The sequence below is a fragment of the Phoxinus phoxinus genome (genome assembly GCF_949152265.1).
Source record: "Phoxinus phoxinus genome assembly, chromosome: 19".
Lineage (NCBI taxonomy): Eukaryota > Metazoa > Chordata > Actinopteri > Cypriniformes > Leuciscidae > Phoxinus > Phoxinus phoxinus.
This window is the reverse complement of record NC_136894.1, coordinates 9200555-9214743: the sequence shown is the minus strand read 5'-3', so window position 1 is coordinate 9214743 and position 14189 is coordinate 9200555. Positions and strand designations below refer to the sequence as shown.

At 38.3% G+C, this 14189-nt stretch overlaps 1 protein-coding gene across 2 annotated transcripts in view; it reads right to left on the bottom strand.

Moving 5' to 3' along the window:
- znf704 (zinc finger protein 704) overlaps window positions 1–12814 on the bottom strand; it is a 58590-nt gene extending 45776 nt beyond the window's left edge. For both annotated transcript variants that reach the window (XM_079590345.1, XM_079590346.1), the window contains exons 1-2: window positions 12192–12814; window positions 7055–7284 (exon numbers count right to left, since the gene is read on the bottom strand). In XM_079590345.1, coding sequence (XP_079446471.1) covers window positions 7055–7284; window positions 12192–12437 — 476 coding nt within the window. In that variant the 5' untranslated portion in view covers window positions 12438–12814. The remainder of the gene's footprint in view (window positions 1–7054; window positions 7285–12191) is intronic.
- Between the last annotated feature and the right edge of the window lie 1375 nt (window positions 12815–14189).

Genomic DNA, 14189 nt, shown 5'->3' with positions numbered 1-14189 from the left:
AGGAAAAATATCAAAACTCTTTGGTCATTTTTTTTGAGAGAGATGCTAACGGTCTAATCAGTTTCAATGATCTATGCTAAGCTATGCTAAAAGTGCTACCGCCAGACCCGGAGATCAGCTGAATGGATTCGAAAACGGTAAAACTCGACTGTTTAACTCTAGGGGAGTTAGTGGAAAATGAGCCTATTTCCAAAAAAAGTAAGTGTTCCTTTAAGCATATCACTAAGGGGGAAACAGTTGGACATTTTTTTTTTTAGCTTAAAAAAGTGTGTTAGTTTAACCAGGAGCATATGGATTGTGTAGTCATCTCGCTGCATGTCGAGCCAATCAGATATACAGTAGGAACTATTTCAATCATCGTGAGGTTCAGGGAAGTCTGAAAAAAGGAAAAAACATGCAGTGTCCAGTGTGATAAGACACCCAGGATCAACACCAGGCACTGTGTGTTGTTTGCTGTGAGAGTGCTGGAAAGAATCCAGCATCGCAGAACTCCAGCTTTTGCAAAGAGAGGCGCTTTTCAGATGGTAATCACATGCTCTCTAAAGTTGCAGCCCAACCACCACCCGCTTACTGAAGGAACTTGTTTTCTTTGGCAGCCACTAAAGCTGCTCTACTGAGAAAGCATACTGTTTGACCAGAACAGTCCCATTCCCAGTTTATTCACCCAGCACATACGGACACTGGATCAACAGGGGGAGGGGGGAGGAAGGAAAAAGCTTGTTGTTAAAAGAAAAAGCATCAACAAAGGCCACACCCATATCAAGCAATATGTCTTATGTGAGAGATTGTAGGAAACCTAGTCATTTGGTTGCATTCATTTCCGTAGGTCTACCACTGTAATGCAAAGGCTTATTTTGATGGACTCAGGGGACTGAGCTCTCAGAGCAATGAGTTCATTTGGAGAATCCTCCCATGTGGTTCTCTGACCACTGTCTCTGCTACAGTCTCGGTCTCCCACAGGTGAATGAGCTATAATTCAGGACCCATAAATAATGATTCAGGATCACAAATCTCTTCTTTTAATGGTTTAAAGATGTCAGTATATGTAATAACACTCTAAACTCTGTTTACTGTGCAGAGACAACTATAAGTGAGGCAAAATGTAAGGTTGGGGATCCACCAACATTTCAGCCACTGAAAAACATCTATAGAGTTGTGCAATATTTGTAGTCATTCAAACCAAGTTTAATTTAAAATAATTATTTTCTGTTTTGGTTTTTCAGCCCAGTGTGTCAAGAACTTTCATTTCGTAGTATCACCAGTGGAAACGTGTGCGTGGGACATTCTTTAAAAATTCACATTTTCTTCTTCATAGAAGTTTAAAAAATGTCGTATGGTTTTGGTTCATCGTTTTAAGGGTGAGTAAAAATAATGGCCAAATTTTACCCCAAACTATTCTTTTAAAGTGGCTAATGTTGATTTTACACAATTCTGAACGCACACGCACGCACGCACACACACACACACGCACACACACACACGCGCACACACACACACACGCACACACACACACACACACACACGCACACACACACACACACACACACACACACACAATCATTCATTTCCTGCTTGCAATTAGTCTAGTGAAGGCTATTTGTCAGGCCTGCAACTTTGACTGTCTGACTGCTCTTGTTCAAATAGGTTATTTCCTGCTATAAAAAAAAAACCTTGTTGTACACTAGTGAAAAGATGATGAACCAAAAAATGGTTTCCACATTCCAGCATTCCATCCTTTAACAAACCTCTCTTTTAGCAAAGCAGCCGGGGCGGAGGTTAGGGAGGTCAATAATCATGTTCGGTCAACTAATACAAGACAGAATGCTTGTGTTGTAATTCTGCAAACAAATATGATGAACTAAGCAATTCGGTATCCAATAACGAACATAAAACAGCTGACGTGAGGTGGGAAACGTGTGGCTCCATTCACCCCCCCACTAGACCTGCAGGTCACCAAACAAACTCCACCACGCTCTCCATTGAACGCTGATTGAAAAGAAACCAAGTGGCTACTTAAGCTCCAGCCTTGTGATATTAAACTGAGTTACTGCATCTAGGCCACTGCTGTTTGCAATCACAACTTCAAGAGCGTGCGGCCTTGTCTCCAATATAATGCATGAGCTCGGATCACCTTCCTCACAACGATTTAGTCTTAAACCCTCCATTCCCTTCCCATGTCACCCGTTCCCATTTCGGTAGAACCAATGACTGCTTCAAAGCAATGAGTCACAATTTTAGAGTAATCACACCAATAACCACTAGGCCTACCGAATTTTAAGGAAGCTGGTGAGCCAATATCTGATCTTATCTTTTGTTAAAGGCCCCCTTTCCGTGTTCATCAACTTAAGTGCTTGGTGCTCACATGATTTCATACAATACACTCTTGGGCCATGGGATCTAATGATCTTCTCAAGCACGCAATAAAATCATCTGTTGCAAGGCTCTATATATTGATTTTGACACTTTACACAATAACAGTGAAGCTAATCCTCGTGTTACTTTGGCTTAAGGGATCGATCAACTATCTTGGAGCTAAGAAATGAAAGAAAAACGACAAATCTATCCAGAACTGTTTCTGTTTGTCTAAACTGACCAGCCCTGCCAAGAAAAAGGCAATTATTTTGAGATATTTAAACGTGTGGCTGCTTCTTGTCCAAAGTCGTGACTAATAGACCCCAGAGCTTAACATACACATGCTTTGAGGTTTGTGTTGTCCAAAAAAAACACAGAAAAAGAAAATATATGAGCAAACATGGTTACACGCACTGAGACTGAATCAATTCAAGCACGCAAATCTAAAAATTGGTACGATTATAGCAGGATATTGTGATGATGAATTGCTCAGCATAGAGATGCATGATTCACTACCATTCAAAAGTTTGGAATCAGTAAGATTCTGTAATGTTTTTAAAAGAAGTCTCTGCACACCAATGCAGCATTTATTTGATCAAAAATACAACAAAAACATTAATATTGCGTTACATATAGTGTTACACGATCCTTCAGAAATCATTCTAATATGCTGATTTGGTGTTTTTTTTTATTTTTTACTTATTATCATACATGTTGAGAACAGTTGTGCTGCTTAATATTTGTTTGTTGAAACCGTGATGCATTTTTTTCAGGATTCTTTGATGAAAGTTCAAAAGAACAGCATTTTTTGGAAATAGAAATCTAATTAAAGTGTCCATGTCTTTCTTTCTTTAAAAAAAAAAAAGGGGGGGGGGGGCCCAAACTTTTTAACAGTAAGCTATATTCATGGCTGATTGAATATTTACAGATTACAGGGAAAATGTCATTATTATCGATCGATACTGATGGTGGAATTACAGTGCACTTTTAACTGCTCATTTATTACAGTAAATATCTCATGTTTTATTTATAATCTGTTCACAAAACTATTTGTATATGACCACAGCACAACTGAAAATCTGACAGGATGGAGACGTAGCAAAACAAACTACATTACCATGTTGTACATGGAATAGTAATCGCAGTTTTCTATAAGCATTAAAAATAATGAGCTTCATAAATGGAGCACCACTCAGGCAATCAATATAACACCCGGAGACATCAGTAGTCAACCTATAGCGAATCAAACATGCAAGGCCAATTAACGCAGATAGAAATAATACACATTTTTGTCTGCCATTAAAAAAAATGTAATTGCTCAATGAGACTTTTTTTTTTCCTGAATGGATGAATAGAATGTAAATTGATCTAGGAGATCAATAATTCGTCAACAAATAAGTCAATATCAGGTCTGAGCGTAGAAATAGAGCTATCAGAAGGCAGATGTTTTATGTTGTGCTTCACACAAAGCTGTGAGTCAATTGATTTTTGATATTTAAAAAGTAAAAAGTCACACTAAAAACAGTGCGTGTCAGTTATGTTACAGATTGCATGTGACAAACAAAAGGAAAGAGCCGTTAACAATATGTTTTTGTAGTTCTACAACTTGCTGCATGCTAGAGGTGTCAGAAAAGAAAGTACAAATGATGTAAAGCATTCAGACCACAAGACCACAAACAAGCTTGTATCAATATACCGGTGGTCTGCACTTCACTTAGAGTGCTAAATAAATATAACTATCATACACGCTTCACTTTATTTAGTGAATATATAACAGTAAATCATAAAATTAAAGGGGTCATGACATGAGAAAACTAATTTGCCTTGCTCTTTTGACATATAAAGAGGTCTTTGTACCATAAAAAGTTTCATCATTAAACTTCCTCATTATAAATATAGCATTTATTTAAAGATGCTATATATGTAATTTTTTTTTGCTGCTAGGGGTCGCTAACCTCTTACAAAAACAAAGGCGTAGGTTGACGCAAAATTTCCTGCGGAATTATGGAAATTGTCGTCAAGCCGATGGATCTAATAATGTTTATGGATGAGTGAATACATTGATGTTTTTATCATGACTGTGGTATGAAGATACGCGATTGCTAATGAGAGACAGATATCAGAGCCACACGCGAGTCCCGCGGATATAAAAGAATAAGGACATTTAATTCTACCGAACTACCCGCAACTGCAGAATTACTATTCACACAGGTCAGTTTATTAGACGAATTAAACGTGTGAGGTAACCCAGCGCTGTTTCACTTGGCCTACACTATCACACTAAACTGCATTTGAGTGTGTTGAAAGTTATAATGTTATTATATGTGTTAGTTTGTTGGCTATATGAGACTAGCGGTAAGCTAGATCAACATTAGAATAACATACAGATCATATTCTAACATTTCATCATGTTGAACTACATAACATTGATTAGTTTTATGTACATTTGCTCACCTGTCTAATAAAGTACATGTACGAGCTCTGTCAAGACGAAGTTTGTCACGGACGTGGAGCTCTCGGCGTCTCGAAAACGCCACGCTGATATTGATCCTCGTTTTAGTTCTCCTTTTTTCCCCAAAGTCTGCTTGCTATGGTCCATAATGTTAGAACGAAACAACAACAGCGTACAGCTAGACGTTACTCTCTACGCAGTTTGTCGCCATGGTTACTATGGCAGTACTACGAGCGGAAACCAAGGATAACGCGGATATTACGTCAGTGACAGGTGACAAGTGAACAGGGATTCCGGGACGGCAAATTATTTAAAATGGGAATTTCTCTGAAATTAAAAATCTTTGGGAACTTTTGGGATATTTTAAGTACACAACTGCAGGAAATATATCACACTGTGCAAGTGATTTTTGGATATTTTATAAAAAAAATCTTACATATTATACCTTTAATCAAGCTCCAAAAAGGTTATTTTTATATGACATATTTGAATGATATGACAAAGACATATGAAGGTACCATACTACAGTAATAGTAGTCAGTGGAGTCAGTAATTTTCATTTTGTTTGAGAAATTAATACTTTTATTGAGCAAGGACACATTAAATTGAGCAAAAGTGAAAGTAAAGACATTTATAACGTTACAACAGTTATGTTTTAAATAAATGCTGTACTTTTTAACTTTCTATTCATGACAAAATCCTGGAAAAATAAAATGTATCACCGTTTCCACACAAAAGAAAAACACTGATAATCAGAAATGTTTATTGAGCAGCAAATCAGCATATTAGAATGATTTCTGAAGGATCATGTGACACTGAAGACTGGAATAATGATGCTGACAATTCAACGTTGCCATCACAGGAATACATTAGAAAATATATTAAAATATTAAACTTTTGTACTGTAATATTCCTGTTTGTACTGTATTTAAAAAAAAAAAAAAATGCACCATTGGTTAAAGACACTTCTTTAAAAAAAACATTAAAATCTTACTGAATGGTAGTGTATTTTACTACAGTATTTTCCACTACTGCAAAGAATGCCATGGTGTTACCATGCTAAAAAATACTGTGTTGTTGATGCTTATATGGATTTAGATCAAAACAATATAAAATGTTTAAATAATATAATAGGCTATAAGAGGTTAATACTTCAAGTTCTTGGAATCAATAACTTCTGAAAATGAAATTAAATATACAGTGTAAACATCACTTTTACTGAAAGAAAATATCTATAATTATAAAAGATAAGATCAAACCATTTATAGAACTTGTTAATGTCCTTTGGGATTCTGATGTTAGTTTCTATGGAGACTGACGCCACTTATAAATAACGTGAAACCAACATCTCGCAAGCACTTCAGTCCAGAGGTCTCATTTATTAAACTTCGTACTTACTAAAAGTGTACGTGTGCCGAAAGCCAAAAATGGCATGTATGGCAAAAAATATTCAGACTTACAAAACCATGCGTACGCCAGAACCTGCGCAACATTCCCTTTATAAAACCCAGTCAGCAGAAGATTGTGCATACATGCATCTTCACCCCGTCTCCTCCCCGAACCATAGTTTTAACATGCATATCCTCATCTACATATGCATATTCATCCACGTCGTGATACCATATTTACCGATACAAGACATTAGGAAAATATGAGATGAAGATTTCCCGTCACATTACATTGCTAAAAATCATTTAGTAGCCTATCCTTGCCTTATTTTTTTATAAATAAATCAAACACATTTCAGAGATTCAAGTTTTTCTCAATCTTTTCCAATGGCCAAATAGTATTTTTAATTGCTTTATATTTTTAATGGAAACAGATAGGCCTTATTGATCATTATTAGCGCAAAAATATTTTCTCAGACCATGAGTTCTGCTATTACCATGCGCTAATCCTCACGGAAGTTAAAACATTAAAACACAGCATGCCACAGGTAAAAAGTGTTCAAAAACATCGCATCTACAAATATTTCTATTTATTAGAATATAACATTTTTGTATCTTCTCGGTAATGAGGTTTTCCTTCATCTGCCGTCAGTCCCTCAGCTCACCATTGGTGTCGCCAAACTGCTTTGTCTCCAAAACACGCCACTTCCTTGCTTGGGAAGTGGCGTGTTTATAAACGAGACCCCAGTTCTTGTTATTCAGTGCATACAACTCGAACGAAAAAAAATCAGTAAATAATGCCATTCATAATTCCGTCAGTTCGCGTCAGTGCCTGTAGGGGGTGCTCATCCTGAAGCCTTACCTGGCTTGTGGTACGTCGATGCTGGAGGAGACCACTTTGCGTTTCTGTTCCAGCAGAGAAATGGAGCGGGTGTGATCCTTCTCCGGCTCCAGCGCCCGGCCCGTTCGCTTGTGCTCCAGCACCCGTGGCTCCTCTATGCTCTCCGGGCTGAGGGAGGGCGCCTCTCCTCTCGGCACACCCCCATTCTGCCCCTGCGTGGGCCCGTCCCGCTGGCCACCGTTACAGGTGCTCTGCAGAGGGAAACACATTCGAGTTTTTTCAGTCTTAACAGTCTCTCCACGTGCAATGAAGCCCCATTTACACCTACGGGGGCCGTTAATGCTATAGACCCCAACTGTGAGGCTTGTTTGCTTGCAATCACAGTGCATTAGGCTGTATTTAAACTGTCTGTAATTTATATATCAGTCCATACAAACACCTGAACAATGTTTTGGATCAAGAAATCATATTCACTGATCTGCAGGCTTGTTTCTTTTAGAAGATCTTTGCGCTGCTGAAAAAAAAAGAAAAATAAATCCCCCTCACTGCCATTTCCCCCTTAGCACAACAAGCCACCATCCGTGACCACACTAACGCAAAGACGAGCAGCTTTTCCTCTTGCACGTCTCATCTGCACAGCTGCCGTAGACGTTTCTATTTATTGTGACTAAAGCTGCGGTACACTAAACCTCAAGCTACAGAGAGGGCAAACAGGGGCCAAGACAACGCACATCACCGCATGCACCAGCGGAGAGCATGATCTAACAGTGAGCGGCGTGCAATACAGATCATTATCTTACTGGAACATGGTTAGTTTGACTGAAGAGAGGGTAAACGCCTATCATGCTGAGCTTTGAGCATCTGGGAGTTTACACACTACAATGGAGTTTAAAAATAAAATGGATTACCTGCCTCAATACTTATTTCATCACTAGTGAAGTGTGGTTATCTTAATAAACTCCATTGAATTAATAACAATTTGATTCATTTACCATTTGTCATCATTTACTCACGCTCATGTCGTTCCAAAGCTAAATGGGTTTCTTTCTCCCGTAGAACACAAAGGGAGAAACTTTGAAGAATGTGCTGGCTGCTCAAAAACAGTGAATTAGGACTGGAGCTTTTAAGCTTAAAAAAAGAATATAGATGCACAATAAAATGTTCACTAACATAAACTACATGGTACAATATTCCAAATCTTCATATAATAGCTTTGGGAGAAAAACTTGGGATGCACAATAAGATTTTATTATTTATTTACTTGACATAATTAAATATATAAAATTAGCTAGGTAGGCTAATTGTGAAAACAAAAAGCCCTTAGTTTTATATTTTGCTGTTATCTAATGCTCACTTAATCTTTAAAAATGCTAATAATTGAATAACAATGTTAAATACAGTATAGTTCAAATTAAATATAAAATATTCCCACTGTATGTTATAATGCTGTGATGTGTAAATTAATTTTTAATTTTCAATTTGGGATTTTACATTTTATTTTTTATTTTATTTTAGACAATTTAGTTTTTGATAAAGGGCAGACATTACAATTCTAGTATCAGCTATAGCATGAAAATAATTATCAGCTTATCTCTATTACCCATAATTCTAGCCCTTATGTGCTATTCGGTGTCTTATTGACTCCAAATGACGCTTGCTGAAATAAAATAAAAGGTTCCCTTCATCTAAATGGCACGAGACTTGATGTGACAATTAGTTGCTAGCTCTACAAACAATAAAATAAATTGGAATTATATCTGGTTGTACATTAGCTGGGGGGGAAAAGTCCCTCTCAGGATGTTCGGGGTCTCCCGAGACCCCAATAAAATGTGATTTTGTAACAAAATAATGTCATTTTTTTAAACAAATGTAATGTCACTCACTGTATTCAAGTTTTTACTCTACATTTGTGCAGTGCTGGGACGATTTAAGGCATTTTTTATTTTACATAAACAAATTAAAAAAAAAATTTTAAATATGAAATGGGTAAATGAAAAAAGTGATACTTTTTTTATATTTGTCAAATATAAAAAACTAAATTAGCGACAACACAGAACACAAATACATCGAAGTGAACTGGCAATCCTATTGCACATCCACAATGTGGAACGCTCTGCTCACACACACACCGCCACCGCACATCAATAGACATAGACATCAATGGGAGACTATAAAAAAAAATATTTTTGTTACATGGTTTGTCAAAAATTCAGTTAAAATACACAAAACACACAAAAAAAATGATACACATCCCTGATGGAGTAAACACACACAACATAATGCTATTCCATGTTAGAAGATGAATGCCAGGCTTTGGCGTATTTTCACGAGATGAACAGATTTGTTAAATCGGCATCATGTTGTGCAAAGACTTTCAAGCGTCAAATCAAAAATGCACAGTTGACAAGTTCAAATTTAAATTTCACACGCTATTAAGTTCTGTCTTTCTCTCTCAAAACACACACCCTTGCTTTGTGCATTTTAATGGCCACAGCTTTCTCACATCATGTGGAGCACAGCCTCCAAAATGATCAAATATGGGTCACAATTCATATGCCAGTCAAACTATTCGAATAAGTTCTTGTTTTTGCTAAAGAGTTAGAGGGTTTTAATCAATTTAAAAAGATCTCGGCTGATCTAATAAGAGAATTAATTAGATTTGAGAGCAGGATGCACACAGATGAGCACTCGAAATTAATTATCTACAAATTATTTATTTATTTATATTTGAATATTCATGAGGAAAATAAACACACGCACTATGCACGTTCACGTGCGAGATGCTGCACTCAATATCTACTGCCAAAAGGAACTATGCCACTCTTTATAAACCCATAACAAACACATCTACTGCTTTTCTGCCTCTGATTGCATCCATCATGACCAAAACCTCAACCCTTTTAATGTGAATAAAGTGTAAACCAGCAACAAAGCCGCCTTGGTGCATAAAGAGTTAAGACTGGTAGACAGCCTGTGTGGGTTAATTACATTTTGATATTAAGCAGTGGAAACAACAGGGGAACGAAAACAATCCAGTCCGCCTTTGTCTGGAAATGCCACACTGTAACACACTTAACGTGAAGCCCCTCCTTAGTCTTACTACCAGTCAACAAGTGGCATTCCCCCAAGCCGAATGGCTCTCGTTTGGGATCCAGGCGCCTTGCCAAAGCCCCAGATTCTATGAGCATGACCTCTGTAGCTCCGTTTTGCACCGTTACGGAGCAGCTGCTCCGGGACCATTAGCCCCCACCCTAGTTTCACATCCCTCCCTGCTTGCATTGCTTACATCTTAACCTTTTTCCCCATCATGCGTCACCATGTCTTCTGTATAATAGTTGCTCGTGTTACATTTGAAAAGTGGCACTTTATTATCTCTGATTGTAAATTAAATGGATGTCAGTTTGGGAGTGCAGATGTACATTACACAAGCATTAAGGTGTGGCATACTTGCCAAAAACAAACACATGCAAACCATTACATACAGCAGCATCCAAAAAAATGCACATTTTAGTTATTACGTTTATTTTAATTTACTTCAATTATTTCCCCGATGTTATTAACCTTAATCTTACAGCTCTGGTTATAAGAGAATTAAATGAAATGAATATCAGAACGGGTCGGTACCATTCTTGTAATTTTGACCCTCTTTGTTTTGATATGGCACCTCAGGCTGTTTAACTTGATGACTGCAATTAGGTCATTATAAAAAACCCTTTGTATTTTGCAATTACGTGCAAGCGACTCAGCCTGGTGTGCAATCACACAGAGTTCAGTGAATAAAATTAACATGATCTAAAGCATTAACTAAATATCAAATGACATATTTACAAAAACGCGATCATTGTAAAAGCAATTCAAGTCGAAAACACTAAAAAAGAAAACACTAAAGAGCCGGTTGCAGCGGAGAGATGTGCGCGTGCTGGCGCGTGAATGAATGAATGCTGCAGAGCGTGTTTGTTTGCCACTGTTATCCACCCACTGAAGTCAGATCACCAGCGGCTTACACGGGCCCTACGGGGATACAGACTGCGACTAAAACGACCACAAATGCAACAAAACAACACTATTTTACGACAATCATTTAGAATCTAGTCAGTCGGCAAAACTTTGTGTTTCTTACCACGGGGGTTTCATCTTTCAGATTTCATCTCGTGATTGGGCATACATATTTAGTCAATGTTTCCAGCACCGCTATTTTACATCTATCTGTTGCGTTGTATTCGCAAAACGCAAACACAACAGCGCGAGATGTCTAGTTCGTGAACAAATGACTCTTATGAACATGCTCTTTTTAATAAACGAGTCCAAAATATCCAAAAACAAGCGTTTCCAAGCGTTGAGCTCTCTCGATTTGAATCATTCAGAGAATCATTCGGAGCCGTCAAACAAATGACTCCCTAACTGAACTTGCGAGTCATCTTTTCGTTTTATGTTCGATTGAAAATAAACCGACTGTTCATATGACAACATGTAGCCTAAATCGAAATATATGTTTGCACAGTCGAGTTATATTGTAATAGATTCATAAAAAAAAAATATATTGTCGAATGAGATCGACTTGTGAGATGGATTCGTGCAGAAAGGAGAACTTGGGTAAGACTGTGAGATGAGAGATTTCTCTCCAAATATTCTCACAAAATATTTGCACAAATACAGTCTGAATCACTAACAGCATGCATCATTTTAGTTTTAAATCGTTTTAGCCCCGTTTTTATAACAACCATAGTTGTTGCATAGTTTCATTAAGGTTAAAAAGTAAGTTATATTAATTCAAATAGCATATTCAATTCATACGCTACTTCGATATGTAGCCTACTTCCCATCTAACAATGAGGCCAAAATGGTCCATATAAAAAATAAAAATAAAATTTTCATGTAATGGATTGTGAGCATGGACACCGGCGCTTCTGGACTACCATATCGAGCAATTCTATAATTTGGTACGCGTCGCAAAAAAAGTAATTGGCCCCTAAATGTTTCATTTGAGGGACCAACTCAATAGACATTTCATTACGTAGCTTCGTCCTCAGCATGATTACTGCAATATCCACTCCCACACATTATTTGGATCAAACAAACAATCTCTCAATGCACTGTAAACAATGTGTGCGACAAGCAGCACAACAACAACAACAAGCCCAGCTGACCACACACACACCTTCAAGCTCGACTTCAGCGGTGCTTTCGCAGCCATCTGTGCAATCTCTTCCTCCGAGTATTCTTTCAAACTCCCGTCTTGCATGAGCACCGTGTACACGTTGCGCCGATGGCCGGTTGAAGCATCTCTGTTGTCTTGTCTGACAGCCTGGATCACTCCCGTGAGCGGAGCCGCGTCTCCCGTTAAACCCGGCGCGTACACGCGGCTCCCAATGACCGAGCGCTTCACCAGCCGCCGCGTATGCATAGTTGATATATCAATAAAATGCGCAAATACAAGTACTTCGATCGTTGCACAGCAATGCCGCTTCAAAACCAAGAAATGTCACGTTGACAAAACCCGAACGGACCGACCGTCATCATGGGCCGTACATACGAATAATACGACAACATCACCACAGATCTGGACCGCATCCACATATTTCACCGGCGTGAGCGCGCATGTTCGGGACACGAAACTAATGAACCGTTACAATATGCAAATGAGCTACGCTTAATAACCTCTCCGTCCGACCGACCGAACAACCGACCGGCAACCGATATCTTTCTTCTGTCGACCTGTTTGTTTTGCTTGCCGTTCCCTTAAAGCTGGCGGGTTGTGGTAAACCATGGAGCGGAGCACCCGTTTTGACTCGACAAATACGATGTATTTTTCACAATACACACCACGAGCATTTATGTCATAAATCACCGAAGAGCGGCAGAACAGAAATCAAATTAATATTATAATATTAATAAACGTCCCCAGTGTCGACTGTGCTGTTGTAATAACCCATTTTTACCGCCCAGATTAGCGTAAATCCGGTTTCATGAGAGAAAGACTCCATTCCATAAAATCCATCCGGGTTTTCAAGAGCCACTGGCTGTACCGGCGGAATGTCGCCTGTAAACATGTGCGCTCGCGCAGCCAGTGTGCGTTCTCATTGGCTCACGGCACACACGCCTCCACTCGCTCGCGCTCGCTTTCTTCTGCAGTTTCCCTCCAAATACAAGCTACGGCCCGGGCGCTGCGATTAAAACAATGACGCAAGGATGGAGAGATGAGAGTCTTCGAGTAGTTATTATTTAGGTAGGTTGATCAGTGTACATAATATTAATAATAGTGATGATGATAATAACCTGTCAAAACCGGGTTATGAGTCATGAGTGTAATGTGAGGGTGTGTGACCCTCCGGCCGGCGAGAATGATTGACAGGCGGTGGGGATTCCTGAGGGTCCTCAATGTTGTGACCTGTCATTTGTAGTCAGTACAGTAGAATGACTGTTTATGAAAAATCAGTCACATTTACCATATACCAAAACATAACCTTCTGTGACTCTGACCATAATGCAAATATTTAAAAGATTTGTTATGCAGAGGAAGGAAACGCTGTGGACATATTTCTATTATTGATGTCTTAAAGGGAAAGCTCACCCAAAAAAATGAGATAACAGAATAACAGCCTCTGTCACCGTTCACTTGGTAAAGGATGAATGATGACAGAATGTTCATTTCTGGCTATCTATCCCCATAATGCCTAAATGAAATGTACACTCAAAAAAATGCTGGGTTGTTTCAACCCAATTTTGGGTCAAATGTGGACAAACCCAGCCGTTTGGTTAATTTTTTTAATTATATTTGTATCCCAACGTTTGGGTTTGTCCATATTTGACCCAAAATTGGGTTGAAACAACCCAGCATTTTTTAGAGTGTAATGACATTTGATAAGTGACACTATACTATTTTCATAGGCTAATGTTTTTTTTTTTTTGAGGAAGTGAGCATATTCGGAAACAGGGAATGACTTTACCATTCAGACTAAATTTAGGATACTCCCTTTAAAATGTAATATCAATGTTATACTATCAGTCACAAACTTCACCAACTTGAAGGTGTTTACACTGAAATTAACTGCATATCCCAAACAGGTATAGGCCTACTATACTAGCACTAGCCTATATTTATAATAAAGAGAGACCTGTCTCGGTTCTCATTTGACTGACATAATTTTCCTTCAGA